The sequence below is a fragment of the Tenrec ecaudatus genome, chromosome 18, assembly GCF_050624435.1.
Source record: "Tenrec ecaudatus isolate mTenEca1 chromosome 18, mTenEca1.hap1, whole genome shotgun sequence".
Classification (NCBI taxonomy): Eukaryota; Metazoa; Chordata; class Mammalia; order Afrosoricida; family Tenrecidae; genus Tenrec; species Tenrec ecaudatus.
This window is the reverse complement of record NC_134547.1, coordinates 66,015,555-66,040,368: the sequence shown is the minus strand read 5'-3', so window position 1 is coordinate 66,040,368 and position 24,814 is coordinate 66,015,555. Positions and strand designations below refer to the sequence as shown.

The 24,814-nt window shown below is 45.8% G+C and overlaps 1 protein-coding gene across 6 annotated transcripts in view; it reads right to left on the bottom strand.

Annotated features, from left to right (window-relative positions):
• Positions 1 to 24,814, bottom strand: part of CNTNAP4 (contactin associated protein family member 4) — a 251,585-nt gene that overhangs the window by 3,227 nt on the left and 223,544 nt on the right. For 5 of the 6 annotated variants that reach the window (XM_075536445.1, XM_075536453.1, XM_075536449.1 and 2 more), the window contains 4 exons: positions 24,593 to 24,726; positions 23,687 to 23,774; positions 3,962 to 4,180; positions 3,585 to 3,656 (listed from right to left, as the gene is read on the bottom strand). In XM_075536445.1, coding sequence (XP_075392560.1) covers positions 3,585 to 3,656; positions 3,962 to 4,180; positions 23,687 to 23,774; positions 24,593 to 24,726 — 513 coding nt within the window. The remainder of the gene's footprint in view (positions 1 to 3,584; positions 3,657 to 3,961; positions 4,181 to 23,686; positions 23,775 to 24,592; positions 24,727 to 24,814) is intronic. The other variant, XM_075536447.1, reaches the window with a different exon arrangement.

The following is a 24,814-nucleotide window of genomic DNA, read 5'->3' as shown; positions in this document are numbered from 1 at the left end:
GGGCCTTGCCATCTGAAGCTCCGTGTGAACGTGTTTTCGTGAGGAAGCTACATGGATTTTCCTCTAATTCCGTCCATTCATTTTTATAGAGCCTGGCTAGAAACTGTCTCCCGTATCTGGTTACTAGCTTTGAATGTCTCATTAACTCCATTCTCTCATCTTAAACTGTTCTCTAGTCACGGTGTAAGTAAAGGATTAAGATCATTGAAAATGTAGAACATGGGTCTATTCGCCTGTGATGGCGAGATTTTTATGTCAACTTCAACTTGGGGATCACGCAATATACCTCTGATCAACCCCCACTGCCATGACCCCAGCACCGCTTCCCACTCTAGACTAGAGGGGAGCATGTACATAGGTTCAGGCAAGAGAGAAAACTCATGACAGGTGGAACCCAGGAACAGGAATGGGAATAGAGACACCAAAAGGATAGGGGGAAGGTGGGGAGCCGTGGGGAGGGAGGGGGATCCGATGGCAATGAATGACACATAACCACACACCCCCATCCGGGGGGAAGAACAACAGAAGCCAGAGGGGAAGGGAGACAGCGATGAGATTTGAAAATAATTAACAATCTATAATCTATCAAGGGGCCATGTGGATTGGGGGTTGGGGGTTGTATGAAGAGGAGCTGATTCCAAGCACTCAATGGAAAGTAAATGTCTAGAAAAGAATGATGGAATATCTGTACTAATATGTTGTTTACCATTGATGTATGGATTGTAACAAGAGTTATAAGAGCCCCAATAAAATGATCTAAAATTTTTTTAAAAATTTAAGAAAGTAGGGGTAAAGTCCAACCTGTCTCTCAGTCACAGGCTGATGACGTCTCCTAGGGTGGGGGGGGGCGGAGCTTTTTTATAAAAGAGACACTAGGAACTCCTCTCTCTCCCCCTTGCCCTCCACCTTCCTGTTAGCTTGGCTTATGGGTTTGCCCCCAGGGGTGACTCCGGTGAGCTGCTGACGCTGTCAGCGCCCTGCCAGGTTCCTGAGACTTTGGATACAGAGGATTCTGCACTCACCAGCCTGGGACCTTCCTGCTCCTCAGTTCACCTTTCTGCTTCATGGGCCTGCAGATCCATGGGTTTGAAGGGGGTTCCAGCTACCCTCAGCCCCATGGACTTGAGTTGGATTGGGCTGGGATGCTGTCTTGATATAAAATTACTTTTTGATACAAAGTTCTTTCTTATACATCTGAGTGCCACTAGCTTTACTTCTTTAGTCAACTCAGCTTAACGCACAGCCCATGTGAGAAGGCCTTCACGAGAGCCAGTATCGACCTCCATCCCACGGTAGCTCAGCCACAGTGGTGTGGGACCAGAGTGATCCTGACGGGTTTCACTGGCTGCGTTTGGGCAGTAGATTGCACGTGTTTCTTCCTAGCCCATCTTAGTCCACAGCACAGCAGTGCGCAGGCCTCCACTGACAGACAGACGGGTGGGGGCTGAACATAAAGGGTGCCGGTCCAGTCTTCCAAAGAAAGTGAGGATTCTACCACGTAGCCAACACGGCCCTCAGTGCCACATAAAGAACCCCACGCCCTTGGCAATCAAGCAGATTCCACTTCACAGCAGCCTGAGTAAGGGTTTCCAAGGCTATATGTTATATGGGAGCAGACAGCTTCGTCACTCTCCCATGGAGCTGGTGGATCTGAACTGCCAATCTTGCAGTTAGCAGCCCAACCCTTCTCAGACAGCATGGCCAGGGTGCCTCACTGGGACAGAGTGGGAGCAATGATTAGTAACTAAGGGTCAGTAGACAACGAGCCCCGGTGGCATAGTGGGTGACTGTTAATTGCAAGATCACCAGTTTGAGACCCCCAGCCACTGGGCAGGGAGAAGCATGAGGCTTTCTACTCTCAGAAAGAACTAGTCTTGGACACCCACAGGGGCATTTCTACCCGATCTGATAGGGTTTCTATGCGTCAGAAATGACTCAGTGGCAGAGAGTAGATTTTTGTTTTTGAGACGAAGAGCTAAGTGTTCTACAGATGGCGCAATCTACACATGGACAATAGAGGGGATTCAGTAGTCATGCAATGGCTGCTGAGACCTTAGAAGCCACTGCAATGAGAAAAGTGGGCCCTCAGGGCCTCCCAGAAATAGAAGCTTTCCAGGGTGTCTTCCTTCGTCCCATCACTCCAGCCAGGAGAAGATTGTCCAGGAGGAGCGTAACTGATGTCCCTCTAGAGGAACACCAGCAGGTCTGACCAGCATGCCTGCCGCACCTTCACGCCCTGGTTTCACCAGTGATCTTTGCCTACAGCAGCAACAGTCTAAAGATTCAAACATTTGTTCCAACACCATCCTCACTAGACAATCACTCAACATGTCTGTCTGGACCTTTCCATCATGGTTAAATGTTTAGAAAGAGCACCGTTTTGAGCCATAGGCATTGTGCTTACCAGGGTCCAACTTTATGATGTTTAGCACATTTTGTGTGTGTGTGTGATTCGTTTAGCACATATTAAAGGCCACAGCAGAACAGGAATTTAAGACATGCGTTTATTGTCTTCGCTTGCACCACGGTTTATGTTTGTTAGGTGAAACAAATGGGGTCCTATTCTATGTGATTTAATTTATACACGATTTGGTTTAAAAAAAGAAAAGGAATTGGAGTAGCAATGAAGGTGATCACAGTGATTTGATCAGTTCTACTGTATAATGTCTAAACAGATTCCTGACGCCTGGGGAAAGCTGATAGCTAAATGAGCAAGGCTCTGAAAATGGAACCAAATGGATGAGGTGTAAAGCCAATACAATTGCCTGAGAATCTGAGTAGTCACAATATTTTGGTGACAATGCCACAGAATCGTTGTTTATTTTTGTATATCTACATCATAGGCAGAGTGCAGAGAAATTTGTGAACAAATAAACATTTCAATAATCCGATTCAAAAACAACCTTGGTCATATTAATAAGGAAAATAGAACCCTGTTTGGAGAGCTGGTTTTGGATGAATTATGTCTCAGGGAATATACTACTTTTTATTGCTTGGGGCAACCCTTGAAACATTTTTGTTTTAGTTCTGTAATTTCAAACAACTCTGAGCTACTTTTAGTCCATTAGCCTAACATTTGATAAAAATCACGACTTCAAGAGAAATATTCAGTGATGGGGACACTGGAGCCATGCAGACATCCATTTTACTAAGCATTAAGGCAACATAAAATATAGGATTCTATGATCAATCCTAAGTTTTCCCTGCTCCTTACCCACACAGTTGAAGAAGCAATTCTATGTCCATAAAGCCAGATATACTTTTCCCTCTTAACAACTTCAGAATGCTATATGTATCCCATATAGATATTTCTAAGCTAATAATACTCATCAAGACACAGTTTAGCAACTATTTTCAGCAGGTGGTGCTTAAGTGAAGCCATTAATTATTTAAATGGAAAAACCTTGAAACAAACTTGGAAACCAGCCGGATTCTCTAAGATGATCTCTATCAAAGCAGCCCATTGGTCTGGCTAGTCAGTGCCTCCCACAGGCAAATTATGCAGATTCTTCATACAAGTTTTCTATCATCTAAAGTCGGCGCCATTGTTAGTCATGATGACAGGTACCAAAGCTCCCCATTACCTCCAATGACGGCAGAGTCACTCCTGATGGCATTGGCGATGGGTTCTCTGTCATCGATTGTTCCAGAATGATCTGCAGTGAAAGGGGGAAAAACAAGGGGAGGTTATGATATAGGTGAGTTAAAGAATGTATTGGAGACTCCATCAGTGCTTTACACCAGAGTAGAATCAGAGGAGTAACCATGTTAAGCAAGTAATTGCCCATGTGGTTGGGCAATCGAGACTCAAGGTAAGAAATGAGAAAGAGACTGGGTATTAAACAAACACAACCGACTGTAAGAACCCATCTAAGGAGCGTAGCTTAGCAGAATCTCGGGACCCCTGACCAGCTGGGGGACGGGCAAGCTGTGAGCAGGTAAAGGAAGAAACATACCGCACCTGCAAATGAGTGGGTCCTTTCCCGCGACATGGCGTCAGTGCCAGTCTGGGCCGCACAGCTGGACTCTGTCACATGTCCTTTAACAGTGATGGGGGCTGAGTGGCTGGGGTGCAAGGCAGCCTTCAGAGGGGCCACGTGGCTGAGCTGCACCGCGGAGAGGCAGCCCACGAAGCCCTGAGCCCCGGCCAGCGCCGTCTCCTGGTCCACGTCACTGTGCTCTGGAAGCCCAAGAAGACACCGCACGTCAATCACAGTTGTACGAGAGCGAACGCCATCGTCTTCATGCAACGGCAACACATATACAGCTATTCAAGCCCCTCCCCCCATTTTTTAAATGTTAAAAAATTCAGATGCGTTAAGTCTTTCCACAACTACATGGGTGAGGCTTCCCAGGTTAAGGAAGACACGTTCGGAAGTTGAGCTAATTAAAAATGACAGGGCCAACTCTCTGGATACGATCAAGGGCTCTGTAAAATTGGATCGGGTTATGAACTGATGAGGGTGCGTGATATTTCACATTTTAAGAAAGATCGGGAGATGTGCTCGTGGTACGGTTTCTAGTCACGAGTCAACAGGCTACAAAGGAGAGTCAGAAATGAGGTCAGCTCAGCCGCTGAGCCTGAACCATGAAAGGGGTAGAAGCGAGGAGAACATGGGAATCAAGTCTCTTGCTCAAGGTTTCTTTCCCAGTGGCCCAGCTGGACAATGTGGTCGGACTGACAGCTCCCCAGGCTTCCCGGGGTCACAGTGGATTGCATGCGGGGGCTGCTAGCAGAAAGGTTAGCAGTTTGAAACCACCAGCTGCTGCCAGGGAGAAACGAGGAGTCTTTCTACTCCCAGACAGTGTTACAATCTTGGAAACACACAGGGGCAGTTCTACCCTGTCCTGTAGGGTCGCTGAGTCAGAACTGACTCCGCAGCAGGACATTTTGAGAAAGTGTTCTCTCTGATGCTACCCAGCATGCCAGGGGAGAGTACCATGTCGCCCAGGCATCGCGCACAGTTACTAGGGTCTCTCCCTACTGACTCATTGGCAGTAGTGACGTTGGTCACACCCTACTGCCTTGTCTGCTTTATTTCAAAGACTTTACACCTTAAGAGCCACCCATTGCTCACTGCCTTGTAGTCAATGCCAACCCACCGTGAGCTTATAGGTCTTCAAGTTCCCCCACATGGTAAATCTTTATATGAGGAGGCAGCCTCATGTTTCTTCCACAGAGCAGCTGGTGGGTTTGAACTGCTGACATTGTGGTTAGGGGCCAACCACACCGTCGGGGTTCCTCCCGAAGCAGCAGAGCTTGGTAAGCGTGGGACTGCTGTAGGAACAGGGATGGATCTGATGCCAAGCCAACACCGATACAGAAATGTACAGTGCAAAAATGTATCAAGCTTTGGGGACCGTGAAATCTAAACAAGGGGAATTAGCGGTGGGGTTGAAGACCCGAATGCATCAGGATACGCTGCACCCATGTGCTCCAGGGCGGTCTAAGCATTGCCAGAAAATGTCTGCTCTCTACTGCCTGCAGGTGGGTGCAGACAGAATTTGCATTTGTGATTCTCTTAAAAACCAACCCACAAGCAAGTATTTGTTGAGTGCTGGTTATATGCTAGCGTGGTAGCAGAGTGGTGCCACAGTAGGCTGCTAACCGTAAGGTCAACAGTTTGAAACCACCAACTACTCCATGGGAGAAAGAGGAGGCTTTCGGGTCCAATAACGAAGTACAGTTTCAGAAGCCCACAGGAGCAGTTCTCCCTTGTTTCCCAGGCGGCCCTATGAACCAGCATTGACTCGATGGCAGTGAGGTGGGCACAGGCTCTTAATGACACTTGACAGCAGCATCTTATTCCACTGTGCGCACGAGACCCGTCCAAGGAGAAGCCGAGTGATTCGGCTGGAGCAGCACTGTTGCTGGCACAGCCCACTGGACTCCCACACCACAGGCTTGTTTCTTTCTTCTTGTTCCCTCCGACCGACCCTGAAGTCCCTTCTCTCAGCTGAGATCTCCCCTGGGGTCATGTTTCCATGTTGGCCCGAGAGCTCTCTTTTAAGTCGCGCTGGGCACCTCCGATCTGATGCCCTGTCATATGACGGCTAGTGTTTTGAAGGACGCCTTGTTTGGGTTTCCATGTTTCCCCACATCATATTACTACTAGTTAAAATGCCGATGAAAGTTTTAGGATCCTGAGGAGCCTGCCACTCTCTCTATAAAGGTGCTGGGCAGTCCAAGGGACCACGCGGCTCTCCCACTAGCCTTTAGCTGGCCCTAGGGGAGAAGGTACAGATTCCCAGACTTTCTAACCTGGGAGTCCATGGCCTCGCCCCTGAGGGTAGAATTCCCCCATTGAGCTTCCAAAGCGGTGGACGCAGCAGTGACCGAGCACTTGGCTGCTCTCAGAGGTCAGTGGTTCCAACCCACTAGCCCCTCTGTGGGACAAAGATGAGACCGTCTGTGTCTATAAGTATTGACAGCTGTGGCATCCCAAGATAGATCTGAGCTACACGTGACTAGATGGCAGTGGGTCACTCTCTGCCGAGGTGGTGGAGTGACTGGTGGGTCTGAACTGACGTCTTGGGTAGCAACGGGGAGGTTTAATATCTGTGCCACCAGGGCTCGTTTTCTCATCTACTGCTCACGGTCTAGACTGCCAGCTCCTGCGGGGCATGGGTGACCCCTGACATTATCTTAAAACAGAAGAGGTGTCCCATCAGTGTGCACCGAGCCAAGGAATCAACTCGGTTCCACCAACCCAGCGCTGGATACACATTCCCACAGCTATATTTACAGAAGGCTGGTTTGGAGTTCAAATACTTTCATAAAAACTGAAAAAGGAGAATCCTTTAATAAAAGTGATTTTTGTATTACTTCTGCAAGGTTAAACCCTTAAATAAAATATCCAGAGGCCTCAAGAAACCTTAGCTATTTAATAGTAACAATAAAATAGGGAAGTAGACAATAGACAAGGCACGGTAGTTCAACAATCAGACAGCTGAGTGAGACCCCCTAGAGGAGTCTAACTGAACGCTCAGAGTGTGCGGCTACTCAGAGGACTTCAGAATAAATGCCTGGTGATCTAATTCCCCAAAGCCAGCCACTGAAAACCCTGCTAAGATGGCTCTTACTTTGTTACACACAGCATCACTCAGAATGGCGTCAGCAGCTACTTTTTATTATTATTCTCTGAAGAGTCTGTCGATGCTGTTCCAGCATCTTCTGAGCTCCTGAGTGCTCTATGACCTTCTTCCATGTGGTTTAAAATCTGGAATTTTATCAAACTCTTCCTAGATGCGTGTTTCCCTCATACACTCTGCCTGGAGCTTGGAGAGGCCCTTCCTGTGCGGTTTCATTTGCCAATACCCTCCTTCTCGTGTAAGCACAGGAAGAGTCAAACGCACTGCTGGCTAGTCGAGTCTGACTCATGGCAACCCTATGGGAGAACTGCCCCATGGGTTGCTGAGACTATGCCTCTTTATGGGCCCCAAAGCCTCTTCCGTCTCCTGTGGAGCAGCGGGGGGTTTTGAATTGCTAACCTTCGATTAGTAGCTCCATGTATAATCCACCTATTACTCAATAAAAGTGCTTCGATCTGTAGACAACTGGACATCCCTTTACAGAAGGGTCACAAGGAAGACACCAGCCAGTCAGGCTGCAGTAGAGCACCGATGAAACATACAACTTTCCTCTAGTTCTTTAATGCTTCTTCCCCCCCCCCCATTCTCCCCTCCACCACACAACTATTCTTTTTACAAATCTGGCTAGACCAGAGCAGGCACACAGGTACAGATAAGAGCAGGAAACACAGGGAATCCAGGACAGATAAATCCCTCGGGACCAATAATGAGAGTAGTAATCACAGAACTTGAAAGGGAAGGTGGGGGGAGGAAGGGGTAACCAATCATAATGATCTACTTCTATCCCCTTTCAGGAGGGATGGGCAACAGAAAAGTGGGTGGAAGGAGACATCGGTCGGTGTAAGACATGGGGGGAAATGATAAATTATCCAGGGTTCCTGAGGGTAGGAGCATGGGAGAAGGGGAAAATGAGCTGGTACCAAGGGCTCGAGTAGAAAGAAAATATTTTTAAAATGATGATGCCAACTTATGTACAAATGGGCTTGACACAGTGGATGGATGTGTGGATTGTGGTAAGAGGTGTATGAGCTCCCAAAATAAAATTATTCTTAAAAAATGTTATTGAAGAATAAAAGTATTAGAATCTAAGATAGTAACCCCTGAGCCCCACTGCCATCAAGTCGATTCTGACTCATAGCAAGCCCCTAAGACAGCAGAGACGCGCTCCCTACAGTTTCTGTGACTGTAAATCTTCACAATCTCATCTTTGTCTTCTTAGAGCGGCGAGTAAGTTTGAACTGCTAACCTGGTGGTTAGCAGCCCAATGCTGACCCCACAGAGCCACCGAGAGTTCTTCAAGATATGAAGCACTTCTAGTTGTTGAAGGCATTTTGTTGTGGCCATTCCACAATTCCTACTGTGCAATTCAGCGACACCGATTGCATCCTGTGCCCGGCACAGCTAGTCTGATCCCCTTTTCCCAAATACACCCCCCCCCATTAATATAAAACACTGTCCCTGAAGTTTCCTTTCTAGTCTCTCCCATTGCTATCGTCACGCCGCCCCATACCGGATTTAACACCGGCGAGATTCTTTAATCCGAAGACATGTCTGCTTTTGTGTTCTCAGCTGGGGAAATTTCATCTATTGTGTATGAAATTATTGTTTCACCTTTATCCTTTTTATTATTCTGGAATTCCAATTATTGACATTAGTCTCCCCTATATATTCTCTAAATCTATTTTATTCCCCCTCCTGAGTTCTATTTCGGAGACTTATTTCCGTGTGGGTCAGAATGTTTCGGCCACTCCATCTTCCAAGTGACGTTTCGAGTATCAGCAACAATCTGTCTTTCCTGCGGAATTCTGTAGTTCAGGGAGAGTCATATTTTTTACTTCCCCACAGCCATTTTATTTTTTACTAGAATTTCCTTAAAGTGCTCTTACTAAGATTCATTCCGGCTGTTGTCTGTGTCCTTAATGGCTTTACTTTGATAGGGGATGCATCTGGAAGTTTTATTTGCTGTCCCTTTTGTTTACTGTTGGATTCTCTTATGTACGTGAAGTTGTTAGGTTCCACTCATAGCGAGCTGATGCACAATGGAAAGGGGCACCGCTGGGCCCTCCACCATCCTTCGAGTATCACTATCTTTGAACTCATTGTTGCAGGCACTGTGTCAATCTGTCTTTTTCGGTGACCCCACTTTACCAAGCATGACATCCTTTTCCAGGGATTGGTCTTTCCTGGGAACTTGCTCAAGGAGCATTGTGGCTTACTTCTTCCAAGCCAGATGCACTTGTTCTCCTGACAGTCCGAGACATTGCAACATCGTTTGCTCACACCATCGTGCAAACGCATCCATTCTTCTGTGGTCTTCCCGGTTCATGGTCACTTCCACACACAGAGGAAATCCATAAAACCCCCAATGCACTGCCATCAAGCTGATTCTGAGGGGGTTTCCTCTTTACAGAAGTAGAAATGCTCATTTTCCCCCTTGAAGGGCCCCGTGGTTTCAAACTGCTCACCTTGTGTTTAGTAGACCAACACACTTAACTCACTCTGCCACCAGGGAGGACTCCTTCCCATACATTGAAGCGATCGACTGCTGCTTCCAAAAGCAAAGACTGTGGATCCAAGCAAAATGAAGTCCCTGATAATGTGAATCCCTTCTCTGTTTATCACAATGGTACCGATTGATCCAGTTTGGAGGACTCTGGTTTTCTTTACATTTTCTTTACATTACGTTGTAATCCCTGCTGAAGGCTGCAGTCCTTGGTCTTCATCAGCAAGGGCTGCAAGTTCTTCCTGCTTTCACCAGCAAGGTTGTGTCATCTGCATACCACCGGTGGTTACTAGGCCTTCCTCCAGTCCTGATGCCATATTCTTCTCCATATAATCCAATTTCCAGGATGATTTGCTTAGCACATAGCTTGAATAAGTATAGTGAAAGGATAGAACCCCGATACATAACTTTCCTTACGGATGTAGCTGAGTTTTTGTTTTTGTCTGCCTGTTGGTGCTTGGTCAAATGCTTGCTTAGATGGGAGAGACATGGAGACTGGCAAAGTATGGCTGTCTGGATGGGCCCTGCAGGGTGCATACCATTTCTGTTCAACTTCAGAAGAAAGATACGGCAGTCTCTTTCCCATAAGGATTTACAGCCTTGAGGACCCACTGGGGTTGCTCTACTCTGCCCTATAGAGTCGGCAGGGCTGGAATCATCTTGATGGTAGTGGGTTTGGGCTTGGGACTAATTGAAAGTTGACAGTGAAACCTACTCAGTGACTGGCCCAAAGAAAGCCTTGCTTAGCTGATTCTCTAAGGAGCACAACCAAGACCACTCTGTGGGGACAGTTCTCTGAAACACAGGGGTTGTCATGGGTCCCAGCAGACTCGACGGGAACGTGCTTGGCTTTTGGGTTTATTACTGCCTGGGCCCCATGTGCAGCACACTTGCCTCATGCAACACATTGCTTGGATTCTTAACTGCTGCTTCCAAAAGCATAGACTGTGGATTAAAGCAAAATGGAACCTGGCCCTCCTGGGGTCCAAGCTGAAGTTAAAGTACCAAGAAGTAGTTTCTCCCTCTCACCTTCTTCCAGATTGAGAAAATTAAGCAAGCCAGACCTACTTCCGGGAGTCCATTCCACCTCTAAGGGACCGGATGGGCCGAGGAGCTGTTAATTTTTATGGGAGCAGAAAGGCATGGCTTTCTCCCAAGGAGGATCTTATGGTTCATCCCCCTGAACCTCTAAGTTAACATCCCACTTGACTGCCAGGATAGAGACCAGGCCTCAGATTTCAGGTTATCCGCAGTTGCTCAGGAAACAGAGAATGAGCACACTGCTCTTTTCATGGCGGACCTGTCCCCATGGAGACCAGGGATCTCTGCCCACCACACATGCTCATGAGCCCCACAATGCAGTCTCTACCCACCTTCCTCCATTCCATCAAGCTCTTTTTCTCACCCAAATGATAAGGAGGACCCCGACAACTTTCTTAATGACTCCTCCCGACTCTCCCAGCCTGCTGAGCCGAACCACCCAGCCTTGGCTTGAGGAGGATTGACGGGCTGTCATTGGAATTGGGGTTGGGCGAAAGCGCACTGGGCGAGCCAGCAATGAAAGAGCCCCAAGGGGACAGTGGGTGAGCAGTGCTTGATTGTTCAACAGAAGGTTGGCAGTTCAAGCTCACGGGCTCCTCGAGAGAAAGATGTTGCCGTCTGATTCAGGGGGACAGATCACCTGGGAAACCCCATGGGGAAGTTCTAATCTGTCCTGTAGGGTCACGATGTAGCTGAACCGACTCTATGGTATTGAGTTAGCAGCAATTGTCCAAGAATTGAGTGCAAACAAAATTGGCATCTCTATTAAGTTACCTGTCTATAAAGCCAGCATGAGAAACCCTTTGCATCAGATATCTGCACTGGGGCTAGCAATGCAGACGACGGGGGCCTCATTTGGCGAGATGCTTGCAAAAGCAAATTGTCTTTAAGAGATCTACTTAAACTTTCTATGTGTCCCTTGGCTTCGAAGTGAGTTTTGCATGAAAGACTGCTGACAGATTGGAGATTGCTCTTAAAGCTCTTCTGAGGAGATTAAGTAGACATCCTCTTCCTTCTGACCACACGTTTTATTTACATCTGGCCCGATAGCCACTGCCGTGGCCATTTCAGCACTAGCAAAGTGCTTCCTGGCTCAGCGGACTCCAAGGAGGTGAATGAGTCTACGGGCCATCGCCTCTCTTTACAGCACACTCTGCTCAGGTGGGGGGTAGTGGGGCGGGCGCCAGTCTGCAGGCTTTTAGAAAAGTATCCTACCATAAGAAATAATCCATGAGCGGAACTCAGAACTTGATTTGACAATGACCTTTGGATGGAGAGAGGAGCTGGAGCACTTAACTACAGAGGAATCGCTGTTTTAAGTTTCTTGGATGCAACCTGATACTTCCCTCATCACCACGGCCAGCCAATGATCTCCTGTCACTGTAACCCTTGGGCCATTATGATCCACACATAGAATACACAATCACTGCAAACTTCATTCAGCCTCCCAGCTGTGTGACCGTACTCACCTAGCAGGCAATCGCGACACATAATCATCCTACACAGGGCTGGAAATCTCTATGGGCGTGGACAGCCTCATCTCTCTCCCACCAAGTGGCCTGGTGGGTTTGAACTTAAGGCACTGTCTTTAGCAGCCTAATGTCTAAACCTTGGAGCCAGCCCATGGCACGAGGCCACATTGTATTATGAATCAAAACTTAGATGTGTGTTTCCTGAGAGGGCCTATGTAATTTTCAGGCTATTTGCTGATCTTAATTTAGTTTTCTTTTTCATTTTTCCTCCACGCACAGTGAAACTATGGTCAAATAAGTTTAATAAAATAACAAAGAAACGTACACCGGCGTATTTCCTTTGACTGATTACATCTGAAAGAGGTCTAGTTTTATATATGTTGATGGGGGTGGGGGTGTAACTATTTCTCTTAAGGGACCGGAGGAGAAACATTGACTAATCACTCACGTTGACATGGAAACACATAGACATTGTAAACAAAGTACTTCATGAAAGAATGGCATCAAGCTGCCTGCCATTTCAAAGGAAGACCCAAAAGAAAGGAACGAGGGGTTCTCCTGGCTCCAGCCCCCTGTTCCTCAAGTGAGAACAAACCACAGGAACTATTTACGCCTCTGTCCGCTAACAAGCATCGCTAGCAGGTATCGAGCACACAAGGTAATCTGTGGAGAAGAATATCAAATTGCACTACGATGACGTGGAAATCATCTCGAACGCCTAATTGCACTTAATCGACACCACCAGTCGGCATCGACCCCTGCCGCCATTCCTCTGACTCGCCCTGCGCCGGCACCAGCTCACCTGCCGGCAGCTCCTTGCTAAAGACTCTGTATCCAGGCGGCTGCCAACTCCTTTCCCGTTCTCTTCCATCAACGCCTGCTACTTAGTAAACTAACTCTGAGTTTCGACAGTGCCTGGCTATGGCTTTATTTTACTCATCCTGGTTCACATGTATTTTAAAGAATATTACTAATTAAAACAACAAACCACTGCTTTCCCTTTTTAAAATTATTTTGCTGTTGTTATTGAGACGATACAAAGCAAAACAGACACTGGCTCAGCAGGCCCTACAGGATCCGCTGAGTGACCCTAGTTACGTTCTCTGAATTGTGCAATCCTTCTCACCCTTTCCTTTGGTCACCGGAACTTACTGCCGCTAAGAGTCTCATCTAACCTTTCGAGTTCTGATGTCACTTTGATTCCGTATCGAGGGATGTTACAAGAGCAGACTGCGGAAAGCAGGCTTTTTTGCTAGTGAAGCTAAGCCAGAGGTTCCCAAACTTAGTTGCCCTACAATACCTTTTCAGAAAAAAAAAAATTAATCAGTGCCCCCTGGCAATTAAAAAACTTTGTACTGTAGCCTATAATTCAGGATAAAGTGCAAGTATCTATTTTTGCAGACCTCCACCTGCACCTGGATTGTTCCAGCAACTTGGGCAGGGGGTGGTGGAGGTGGAGGTGGTGGTGGTGGTGGTGGAGGAGGTGGTGGTGGAAGTGGTGGTGGTGGTGGTGGTGGTGGAGGTGGAGGTGGTGGTGGAGGTGGTGGTGGTGGTGGTGGAGGTGGAGGTGGTGGTGGTGATGGTGGAGGTGATGGTGGTGGTGGTGGTGGTGGTGGTGGTGGTGGTGGTGGTGGTGGTGGTGGAGGAGGAGGGGGTGGTGGAGGTGGAGGTGGAGGTGGTGGTGGTGGTGGAGGTGGAGGTGGTGGTGGTGGTGGTGGTGGTGGTGGTGGAGGTGGTGGTGGTGGTGGTGGTGGTGGTGGTGGAGGAGGAGGTGGTGGAGGTGGAGGTGGTGGTGGTGGTGGTGGAGGTGGAGGTGGAGGTGGAGGTGGTGGTGGTGGTGGTGGTGGTGGTGGTGGTGGTGGAGGAGGAGGAGGTCGTGGTGGTGGAGGTGGAGGTGGTGGTGGTGGTGGTGGTGGTGGTGGTGGTGGTGGAGGAGGAGGAGGTGGTGGTGGTGGAGGTGGAGGTGGTAGTGGTGGTGGTGGTGGTGGTGGTGGTGGAGGTGGAGGAGGAGGTGGTGGTGGTGGTGGTGGTGTGTCCACGCGTGAAGCATCACCCACTTCAGAAACCACTCAGCTAAACTATTGTTTAGATTTATAGAAACCCCTGTAGTTTTATTACTGAACAAAAGTTTCTAAATTAGAAAACTGATGAATATATATCATTGCCATCGATGAATATATATCACTGCCATCGAGTTGGTTGTGACTCATAGTGACCCTATAGGACAGACTGGCGTTGCCCCTTTTGGTTTCTGAGACTGTAGATCTTTATGAGCATAATTGGCCTCATCTTTATCTTATGGAGTGGTTAGTGAGTTCTAACCACTGACTTTATGGTTAGTAGCTTAGAACATTATACCACCAGGACTCTGGTTTCCAAAAGTTTACAAAACAATTCCATTATTTTTTTATTCCATTTTCCATAAACTTTTGGAGCGAAAATCAAACTCATTGCCATCAAGAACATGCTGACAGAGAGCAACACGATAGGACAGGGCAGAGCCATCCCTGGGAGTTCCTGGGATGGTAACTCTCTACAGGAGTAGAAAGCCCCGTCTTTCTCCCTCAGCGCAGCTGGTGGTTTTGAACTGTTAAACTTGTGGATCCAATCTGTCACCAGGACTCCCTGAAACTTTTCAAAGCAATTTGGACTTTGTAATATAAATTTAAGAAATCATGTGATCATTTTTAAAGTGCAAGCAGATGCCCATTTTATGACACTGGACTGCCAAATGAAGGAGACTGTGACATTGTCAGAGGCCACTGGCTCATCGCACTTTCCACCTTATTATTTAGGAGCCCTGGTGGCTCATCAGACAAGTACTTGACTGCTAAATCCAATGGTTGGCAGTTCAAACTGCCCCACAGGTACCACAAGATTAAGATCTGGTGATCTACTCCCCAAAGATGACAGTCCAGCAACCCCTATAGGGAAGTTCTCCTCTGTCACATGGGGTTGCTATGGAATGGAGATGGACCCACATACCGACCAGCAACCAGAGCATTTGATCTGTTGTTAAAATATGTGATACGTTTCTCTCGCCATCTTGAATGATCTGTGAGTTTGGAAGATGACATTTTTTATCTATGTTCCTGTGTCATGGTGACGAGAAAGGAAGTCTTTACATTCATAAGTGGGGTCAGTTCAAAGGGAGAGGAAAGGGAAAAAAGGCTTCACACGAGTGAAATCATACTTGCATTGAGGTCACACGAAAATATTTAAATTATTGGAATATTCAAAACTAATGCATCTGATGAATCAAAATATGTTTTGTGTGTGTGCCAGCTATCTTTAGTTGCTCTGTTATTTCCCTTTAAAATGCGTGTGTGTGTGGGGGGGGGGGTGAATATAGGGGACAGCCATTTGTGATTTTAACAATTTCCCCATGTATTAGACACTGACATAATTTATGTTCATTCTGCTGTTCAGCCATCACAACTAACAGGTTCCAAATGCTCCAAATTGTCTATTATCTTAGGAGTCCCTCCACAAGACATTTGCAAAATCACCGTAATCTAGTTTGTGCCTTTCCTCCAGCCAGAAATACACTACCTCCACAATTTCTAAATGCTCAATTCAATGACATCGATTACAGGAAGCTGAAGCAAGTTTCACATAAAGTACTTCTGACACAATAAAGATGGCTCTCGAAGCTCTCCTGAGGAGATTGAGTAGATGTCATGTTTCTTGCTGGCCACATGATTTATTTTACATCTGGTCTAAGCAGCACTGCAGGGTTCTGAGTGTACTTCCTGGCTCGCTGCCTCCGAAGAGAGAAATGATCCTGAGGGACTGTCACTTCTCATGTACCCCAATGAATGAAAGCAACCAACCCGTCTTCTTCTTAAACCGCAAGACAACTCTAAACATAGATCCAGGGACAGAGCTCAGAGCGTAGATTTATGGTGAATTACGAATGTGAAGGCAAAACAGCCTATTGATTAGGGAGCGTCTGAACTGAGCAGCTTGGCTTCAGACTTGGGTCCTCCCATCACAGTTTTGACGCCCCAAGAGATTAGCACTGACAAAGGACCTGTCCCAACGTATTTTACATGTGATCAGGCATGAGACAGGAGTTCTACTCTCATGGCCATTGCTGTTTGACATTGTTGCTTCAAGGCTACCTTCCTTGATCAATGTCTACTAGGGATGCTGGTGAACATCAGCTGGGGTCTACAATGATCCCCACCATTCTCGCCCCGTCTATCAAATGAGTACTGGATTCTACGGAAGGGCTCAAGGAATAAGCGTGGACACACAGAGCAGAATTCAAGTTCTCAGTGGCAGCCAGATTTCTCGGGTCCTGGCTATTTGTGCTTAGGGACAATGGATTGTTTCTGACTCACACGTGACCTTCTAGACTACCGCAGGTCCCGCACCATCCGCACCGTCTTGTCATGTTTCAGCCCGTCTTTGCAGCCGCCATGGCACCCCCTCTTGTTGAGGATCTTCCTCTTTTCCCACTGCCCCTCCTCTTTACCGAGCATGAGGGCCCTTTCTAGGGGCCAGCCTCTCTTGCTAACATGCCAAAGTAAGTGAGACAAAGTCTCCCCATCCACACTTCTAAACAGCACTGTGGCTATACTTTTCCCAAGACAGATGTGTTTGTTATTTTGGCAGGCTGTGTATTTTCGATATTCTTCCGGCACCGTAATTATTCAAACGCAGCAGTTATTCTTTGGCCGTCCTTATTCAGAGTGCAGCTTTCGCAAACACGTGTGGCAACTGAAAAACACCAGGGTCTGGGTCAGGCACGCTTCAGCCCTCACAGTAACATCTTGGATTTTCGGCGCTTTGAAAGGCTGTTACCCCGGGCCTGCGCCCTTGGTCTCGTGACTACTGCGTCCATGAGCAGTGGTTGTGGGTTCATGCAAGATGAGATCCTTGACAACGTCGATCTTTTATCCGCTTCTCTTGATGTCACCTACAGGTTAGTTGTGGGGATATGGGTTTTGTTTACATTGGGTTGTACCCCGTCTTGAAGGCTACAATCCTACTTCTCCATCAGTGAGAGCTTCCAGGCTTCTTTCTGCTTTCAGCAAACACGGTTGTGTCGTCTCCATATGGACGGTTGCTTGTTAGCCTTCTTCTTACACAGTCCGGCTTTTCTCTGATTGAATGAGTACGTTGAGAGGCTACAACTCTAAGACACAACTTTGCTGATCCCCTTGTTCTGTTCACAAAACTGCCTCTTCATCCATGCAGATGAGCACAATTATGTTATGGAATTCCTATTTTTCCCCAAGGGTACCCAGAGTTTATTTCCTTTTTAAATTATTTTATTGGGGGCTCGTACAATTATCATCACAATCCACACATCTATCCATTGTGTCAAGCACATTTGTACATTTGTTGCCATCTTCATCCTCAAAACATTTGCTTTCTACTTGAGCCCTTGGTATCAGCTCATTTTCCCCTCCCTCCCCGCACCCCCACCCCCTTCATCAGAAACCTGAAAATTGAAAAATTATTATCATTTTCTCATGTCTTATACTGTCCAACATCTCCCTTCACCTACTTTTCTGTTGTCCATCCCCAGGGAGGGGGTTCTATGCAGATCCTTGTGATTAGGTCCCCCTTTCTACCCCACCTTCCCCTTACCTTCCTGGTATTGCTACTCTCATTATTGATCCTGAGGGGTTTATCTGTCCTGGATTCCCGTGTTCCTAGTTCTTATCTGTACTACTGTACATGCTAACCAGAGTTTATTATGGTCCACAGAGTCAAACGTCTTTGCATAGTCAGTAAAACACAAATAAATATCTTCTTGGTATTCTCGGCTTTCTATCAAGATGCATCTGACATCAGTAATGATATCCCTTGTTCTTCATTCTCTTTTGAATTTGGCCCAAACTTCTGGCAGCTCCCTCTCGATGTCTGCTGCTACTAATGGTTAGATGATCATCAGCAACATTTTGCTTGCATGTGCTATTGACATTGTTCTATGATTTGAGCGTTCTGTTGGGTCACCTTTCTTTGGAATGGCGACAAATATGGAACTCTTCCTGTCTGCTGGCCAAGTAGCTGTCTTCCAAATTTCCTGACCTAGACCAGTGAGAGGTTCTAATGTTTCATCAGCTTGTTGAACCATTCAAGTTGGTATCCCATCCATTCCCGGAGTCTTGTTTATGGCGAATGCTTTCCGTGCAGCTTGAACTTTTTCCTTCAGTGTCACTGGTTCTTGCCCAGATGCTAGCTCTTGGAATGGTTGCTTGTTGACTAGTTCTTTTTGGCAGAGACTGTGGATTCTTTCCACCTTCTTTGGATGCTTCCTGCATTGTCCAATATTCTGCCCGCAGAATCTTTCAAAATTGTAACTTGAACCTTAACGTTCTTCCTTCAGTTCATTCAGTTTAAGATATGCTGAATTAGTCCTTCCTTTTTGGGTTTTCTAATTCCAGATGTTTGCACATTTCATTTGAAGAGTTTACTCTGTCTGTTGGAGCTGCTCTTTCAAAGTGTCTGCTCATCTCTTTGCCTTAATCATCCCCCTCCCCCGGCCCCCACTTGGTCTTAGCAACTCTGAGATTTAAAGCAACTCTCCAGTCTCTCCTGACATCCAATTGGATCTCTTCTTCCTTTCCTGTTTTTAAATGACCTTTTACATTCTTGTGTCTGATGTTCCTGATGTCTCCCATAGCTCATAGGGTCTTCTGTCCTTAGTGTTCAATGAGGCAAATCTGTCCTAGAGATGGTCTCAAACTTCGCGTGAGATAAACTCCTAGAAAACCCCATAATGAAAAACAGATTCGGTAAGCGTGCGGACATGTGACCTCCAGTCACAAGGGGCATGGCTGCCCGAAGGCTTCCACTGGTAGAGTCCAAAGTCCCTGCTCAAGCTCCCCGAGGGCTGCATCCACTTAACGGCTGATGCTCCTTCCCTGGGAAACACGGGACTCTACTGACAGCGAAATGTGACTCCAGGACTCCCCAGTGGCTTTCCAAGCCTTTCTTAGACTGGACAACTCCTTAGGTCACTTCTTTCTGACTTTCCTTCCCAATTTCTCTCCTTCTTTCTTTTTGAATGAATGGCATGGTTCTAATGAAATCCATAAAGTTCAAGATTGTCTCTTTATGAAATGAAAGTAGGCCTGCCCTCTTTAATTTAATGCATTAAATGCAAGTTAGTCACCTTGTGAAGGCGTCAGTGTTAATACAGTCCACAGGTCTTGAAATAATGCAGACCAAATAGGACTTATCCCATTTTCAGCCACATAGGATGCCATCTTTCCATACTTAAGTGATTTTTTTCATGTGGAGAATAGCCTTACCACTAAATAAAAATTCTGAAATGAAACTATACTTGAGATTTGAAATAATATCAGGTAGCAGTCGTGGAAAGGATCTGTCAATAGATAAGGCGAACCAAATGTACTTAGCTCTCTGAGGAATTCCCCCCTCCTCCCCCTTCACACTTTCCCCCCCTCCCCCGACATCTCTGTGCATCTTAAGGAATCTTTGTGTGGTTAATCCCGTCATGCCAAGTGTTTCTTGGAGGACGCCCGACTAGCACAATAAGTAATTCAAGATTGACGAATGGTCTTTGGAAAGTAAGCACTTCCCTTTGGCCCATCTTGATGGTCTATTTTACTCTCAATCGATATTGGAGATTAACATAAAAATAAGATAATAATATACTACAGTGGATCCATGGTGGCACAGTGGGTAAGTGTTGGCCAGCTAGCCAAATGGTTGGAATTCAAACTCACCAGCTTCCCCAAAGCAATCTGGTTTTGTAAAGATTTTTAGCTTTGGAAAGGCTCTAGGAGAATCTAGTCTTTCCTACAAGCTTGCTGTGAATTGGAATTGATACATCAACAGTAGGGTAAGAGTCAATATAGCATTTTGCTAAAATCCCATACATCGAATTAAGTACAGTGATAAAATTTTAGTCTTCTTTGAATTGCAAGTTATTTGAATGGAGCATTAGTCCACCGTCATGACCCAAATCTTAGATAACACTACCTTTTTACTTATAGCTTTATGAGAATAAGCTGATTCAGACTTTATACTCCACTGCTAAATTTGAATTTTAGTCTTAATTTTCAGCATGAGTGATATGCAGTTGAGTAATATGCAATTCCTGTATAAAAATATTAACAACTTGAATTATACACTAATCTGCATTCATTTATAAGAAGGGAAACAAATATGTATATAATGAATATTATTATTCTACTGTTTGATTAATATAATCTTCCTCATGAAAGGCAGATCAATTTCTCAATTATTTGATAATATACTTTACACATTTCTACTTACAAATAATACTTTCTTCAATAACTTTGGCATGAATTCTGAGCACAGGATTTCTTCAGAATCATTATTTTGTCAATATTCTATGTAATTGTTCATTTTTTACTGTTGTGTCATGTTTTAATATACATGCCTCATCTCCCCTGATGAACTCTTGAAGTCAGAAGTTGTCTTAATGTCTTTTATGACTATCTGTCACAATCCCTGGTATGAAAAGAAAAGTTGCCAACGGGTAGAGTCGAGTCCACTGTAGTTCATAGTAACCCTGTGGACAGCAGAGCAGAACTGTGAGAGTTCAGAGAGTTCTTAACGGCTGATGATTTTGAAGTACATATTCATGATTTTCTTCCAAGTTGCCTCTGGGTGGATTCGAACTGCCGACCTTTTTTATTAGTCCCAGGGATTCCATCTGGCATAATATCGTGCACAACAAGTCTTTTTCATTCATGTGTCTTCTTGGTAGCAGCAAATACACTCATAGTTCTACTCATGGATTGCTACAAAAGTAGAAACTAGGGGGTCTGGAAGATTCCTCTAAGATTATCAGTTACATTTTTTTTTTAAATTTGGTGAATAACCACTATGCAGTTTAATTGGAAGGGAGCCCTGTTGGTCCAATGACTGAGCACTTGGCTGCTAAAAGAGAGGTTGGCAGTTCAAGCCCATGAGCCACTCTGCAGGTGAAGGCTGTGGCAGCTTGCTTCTGTAAAGATGAATGGCTTTCCCCACCTTGTGGACCAGTTAGCCTCTGTCCTACAGGGTCCCTGAGTAACAACGAGACCTTATTATTGCTGTGGACAGAGATAGGTAGGCTTGTTGTTGGCATTATTGGTAGGTGCCATGGAGTTGGTTGTGGCTTATAGCGAGTCTATGTACAGGAGAAGGAAACAATGCCAGGTCCTGAGTCAACCTCCCAATAATTGTTGCGATTGAACCCTGGTTACAGTCACCGTGTCCATCCAGCTCATCGGTGGTCTGCCTCTTCTCAATGACCCTCAACTGGACCACCACCGTGTCCTTTGCCAGGTAGCACATTGCACTGTAAAGGGCAGGCTTCACTCTCCAGTGCCCAATCCAGGGACCTCTGTCCTAGCCGCTCCTCCAAGCCACTTGACCTGCCCTGCAGCTGAGAGTCACAGAAAAGTGGACCAGCTTCAGCAGCTAATTGCAGTGGCTGGGTTTTTGCCATTGTTGCTCGTGAGGTTGTTTTCTGCCCCCCACTTATGGTTTCCTATGCTCTGCTATAGTTATGAGTGAAGTCCAGCCCACCAACATTACTATATATCGTTTGAAAATGGTGTCCAGAAATGCCTATGTGAGGTTTTCTAAGTTAAAAAGCCAGTGCAGAAATGCCCGTGTCCGTATCCACCATGGCCGTAAATCGCTACAGATATTTTCCAATAAGTAAAAACCCAGCTCTGTGTTGCCAGTTCCAACTCACAGGGGCCCTGCGTGGAAGCCCCACGGGCGTCCAAGGGTACAAGAGTGGCCAGTGGGCTCAGGCTCCTGAGTGTTTAACTCTGGGACCGCCAGGCCTCCCGATACGGAATAGGAAACAACCCTGCCTTTTTTTTTTTACTGAGAGTATAACTCTGACCAGGGCTTCTGCACATGGGAAGCCGAGTCTGAAAGTAACACTCCCAGGTCGACTTCAGGTGACAATTGTCTCATTTGATAAGAAGACCTCAGGGATGGGACGTTTATTTCAAAGTCACCTTTTTAATCAACTCTAATCTTATCTGGAAAATGTAGGATCATCCTTTTATGTCCAATCAGTGACTGTCGATACCTGTACACTTAAAGCACACACTAACAGAAATGTCGGTCTTAAATTGTTGGATTTATATTATTAACATCAGAAAGCTCCTAGGGAAAATTTCAGTTAAGTTTCCCAATACATTGGCAGGATTTTGCACATATTTTTTTTTTTTTTTACTGTGTGCACAGCCTGCAGGAGGGACGGTTCAATCCATGATAGTTCCCTGTTTGTTTGGAGAATAAGAACATGGATATTTGATGCTCAGCATAGTACTTGAAAGCCTATAAATATTTATAAATTTAACTATTAACCTTCTTGAGGGCCAATATTTTGATAATTCATCTGTGGATTTAATCAAACAACTCTAGGATTCTGGGAGATGTACCAGAGATGTAAGGCATGTTTAACTGAGGGATGAAAACCAGCAAAGCTAAAAAATAATAGAAGTTTCTGCTTAAGTTCAAGAACAAAGTAGGATGTGCTAGTGTGTGCAAGAGGAGTGATGGAAAACAGATAAGAAGTGCCTTCCACCACCAAATACTATGAAATATCAAGACTGTTTACCATTTACTTGTGACCAAGATGAAAATCCCTTTAACAATGTATATGCACCCCCAATGCCCATTTCAATTTACATAGTTCTGTGAGCAAGTGTGAAAAGGAAAGAGAGAGAGAGAGAGAGAGAGAGAGAGGTGTACATGCATTTTATGCTAAAACAGCAATATTGTGTTTCTTTTTCTGTGCCAATATCAGAAGGAATTGGCAGATAAAAGTAAAGATTATCAGACACTCAGATTAGGCTACAGCTCTCAGGGCCTCCTGGTTTACTCAAGGAGCAGCTAACCACAAGGTCAGCGGTTCAAACCCACTGTGCTCTCTGCAAGGGAAAAGGAGGCTGTATACTCCTACAAGGGTTTGCAGTCTCAGAAACCCATAGGGGAGGGAGTTCTACTCTGTCCTCTAGGGTCGCTATGAGTCAGGAATTGACTTGTTGGCAGTGCGTCTCAGTTCTGTTTATGTGTGTGTTGGTTTTTCGCCAAGGTAGCTAGCTAAACAAGACCCAAACCCCAACCTCATGCTTACTCCCTAACTACAAACAAGAAATGCTTTCCCTTGCTCCTTCCTTTGCTTTGAGACCCAATCATCACATGAAGGTTTCTATACTTGGCAAGTAGCTAATGTACACTTTGTTACTGCTACTGAGGCTACTTGACATTTTTGAAGTCTGAAGTCTTACCATCCGTTCTACAATCAAAACAAGCCCGAACCACCGCCATGGACTGGATTCAAATGCAGAGACCCTGTAAGACAGAATGGAACTGCTCCCAAAGGTTTCTTAGCCTGGAAATGTTTACAGGAACAGGTAGCCTCACCCAGTGGGTTCAAACTGCCGACCTTGTGGTTAGCAGCCCAGTGCGGAGCTGACCATGCCACCACGGGTCTTTCCAAGGAGACTGAGGAAAGGCATTTCTTTGGGTCCCGCTGAATGTTTTCATGCCTTTGAAACATGATTCTCCCCACTCATGAATTATCATTAGAGGAAAACTCGTCGCTTCTACTTACCTACAATTCTGCCCAGTACAAGTGCCCTTACGGCACCGAATTCTGTACCTGATGACAGGTGGACGTGTCTCCTTGTGTTCTCATCGATCTGCAAGATCGTTACATGCGACACGAAGAGCCAGTAGAGGTCGGTTGTGTTGAGAAAACGGCAAGATGTGTTGGAAGACAGGAGGAGAAATTTTTTAAGCACATATTAGGCTGACCCCAAAGACCTTAAAATGAATTTTGAATAGCCATTTGGTTGACTGAATGCTATTTTCTAAACTATTTCTGTACCACATTTACCACTGCATACTCCACCTCTATCTTTATTTTTCCTTACTGTACAAAGAACAGAGTCAGTAAAGCAAACAAAAAGATACAATAAGCTATTTTCCACCTCGGTACGTCTCTCCTTTGCCATGGACTTGAATCATGCAAGCTCAGAAATGTTCCTAGACACAGAGGTTGGGCAGATCTGTGCTTTTCTTCAAAAACTAGTGCAGTGAATAATTGCTATTTCTCTGCTGTGATTCAAGTAACTTTTTTATTCTATTATGGCAATCATTATTTTCCCGGTGAAAATGGATACATTTAGCCCCATCGGATGGAAATTGGTTCGTCTGTTGTACCTAAGATCCCACTCGTCCACCAGTGGTGCCCTGTGGTCAGTCAGCCATCGTTTCCCTGCTGAGCAGCCTGAAGTCAAGTGAGCAGGTGGAGTAGATGAAATGCTCCCATGTGAATATTGTCTTGGACAGAACATTACAGCTTAGAAAGCCCGCCCACATGTGATGTTCTGTCGGTTTATGAAGAGGTGGGATTGTCCTGATGCCTTCCAAGTGGGATCAAAAATTTGGTGGGGGTCCTACCAAATGGCTGGGGAGTCCATTTGAGTCGTGGCTACTCTGGGGTTTGTGGTGTTACCTCGACAAAGACCACGCCTTCTTCTCTCTCAATCTTGACGTGGTGAAGTTGCCCATCAGCCAGGGTTTTAAAATCAAAGCTAATGACGTCAGGATCCTGGTGTCTGTCTAGTTTGTATCTGATCTGCAAACTTCCTAAAGAGAAGGAAGGGGGGAAATTTTTGTGGGTTTTTTTTACTAAACACTCACAGACTTGTTGCTGCCTTGCGGGGTACACCATTCA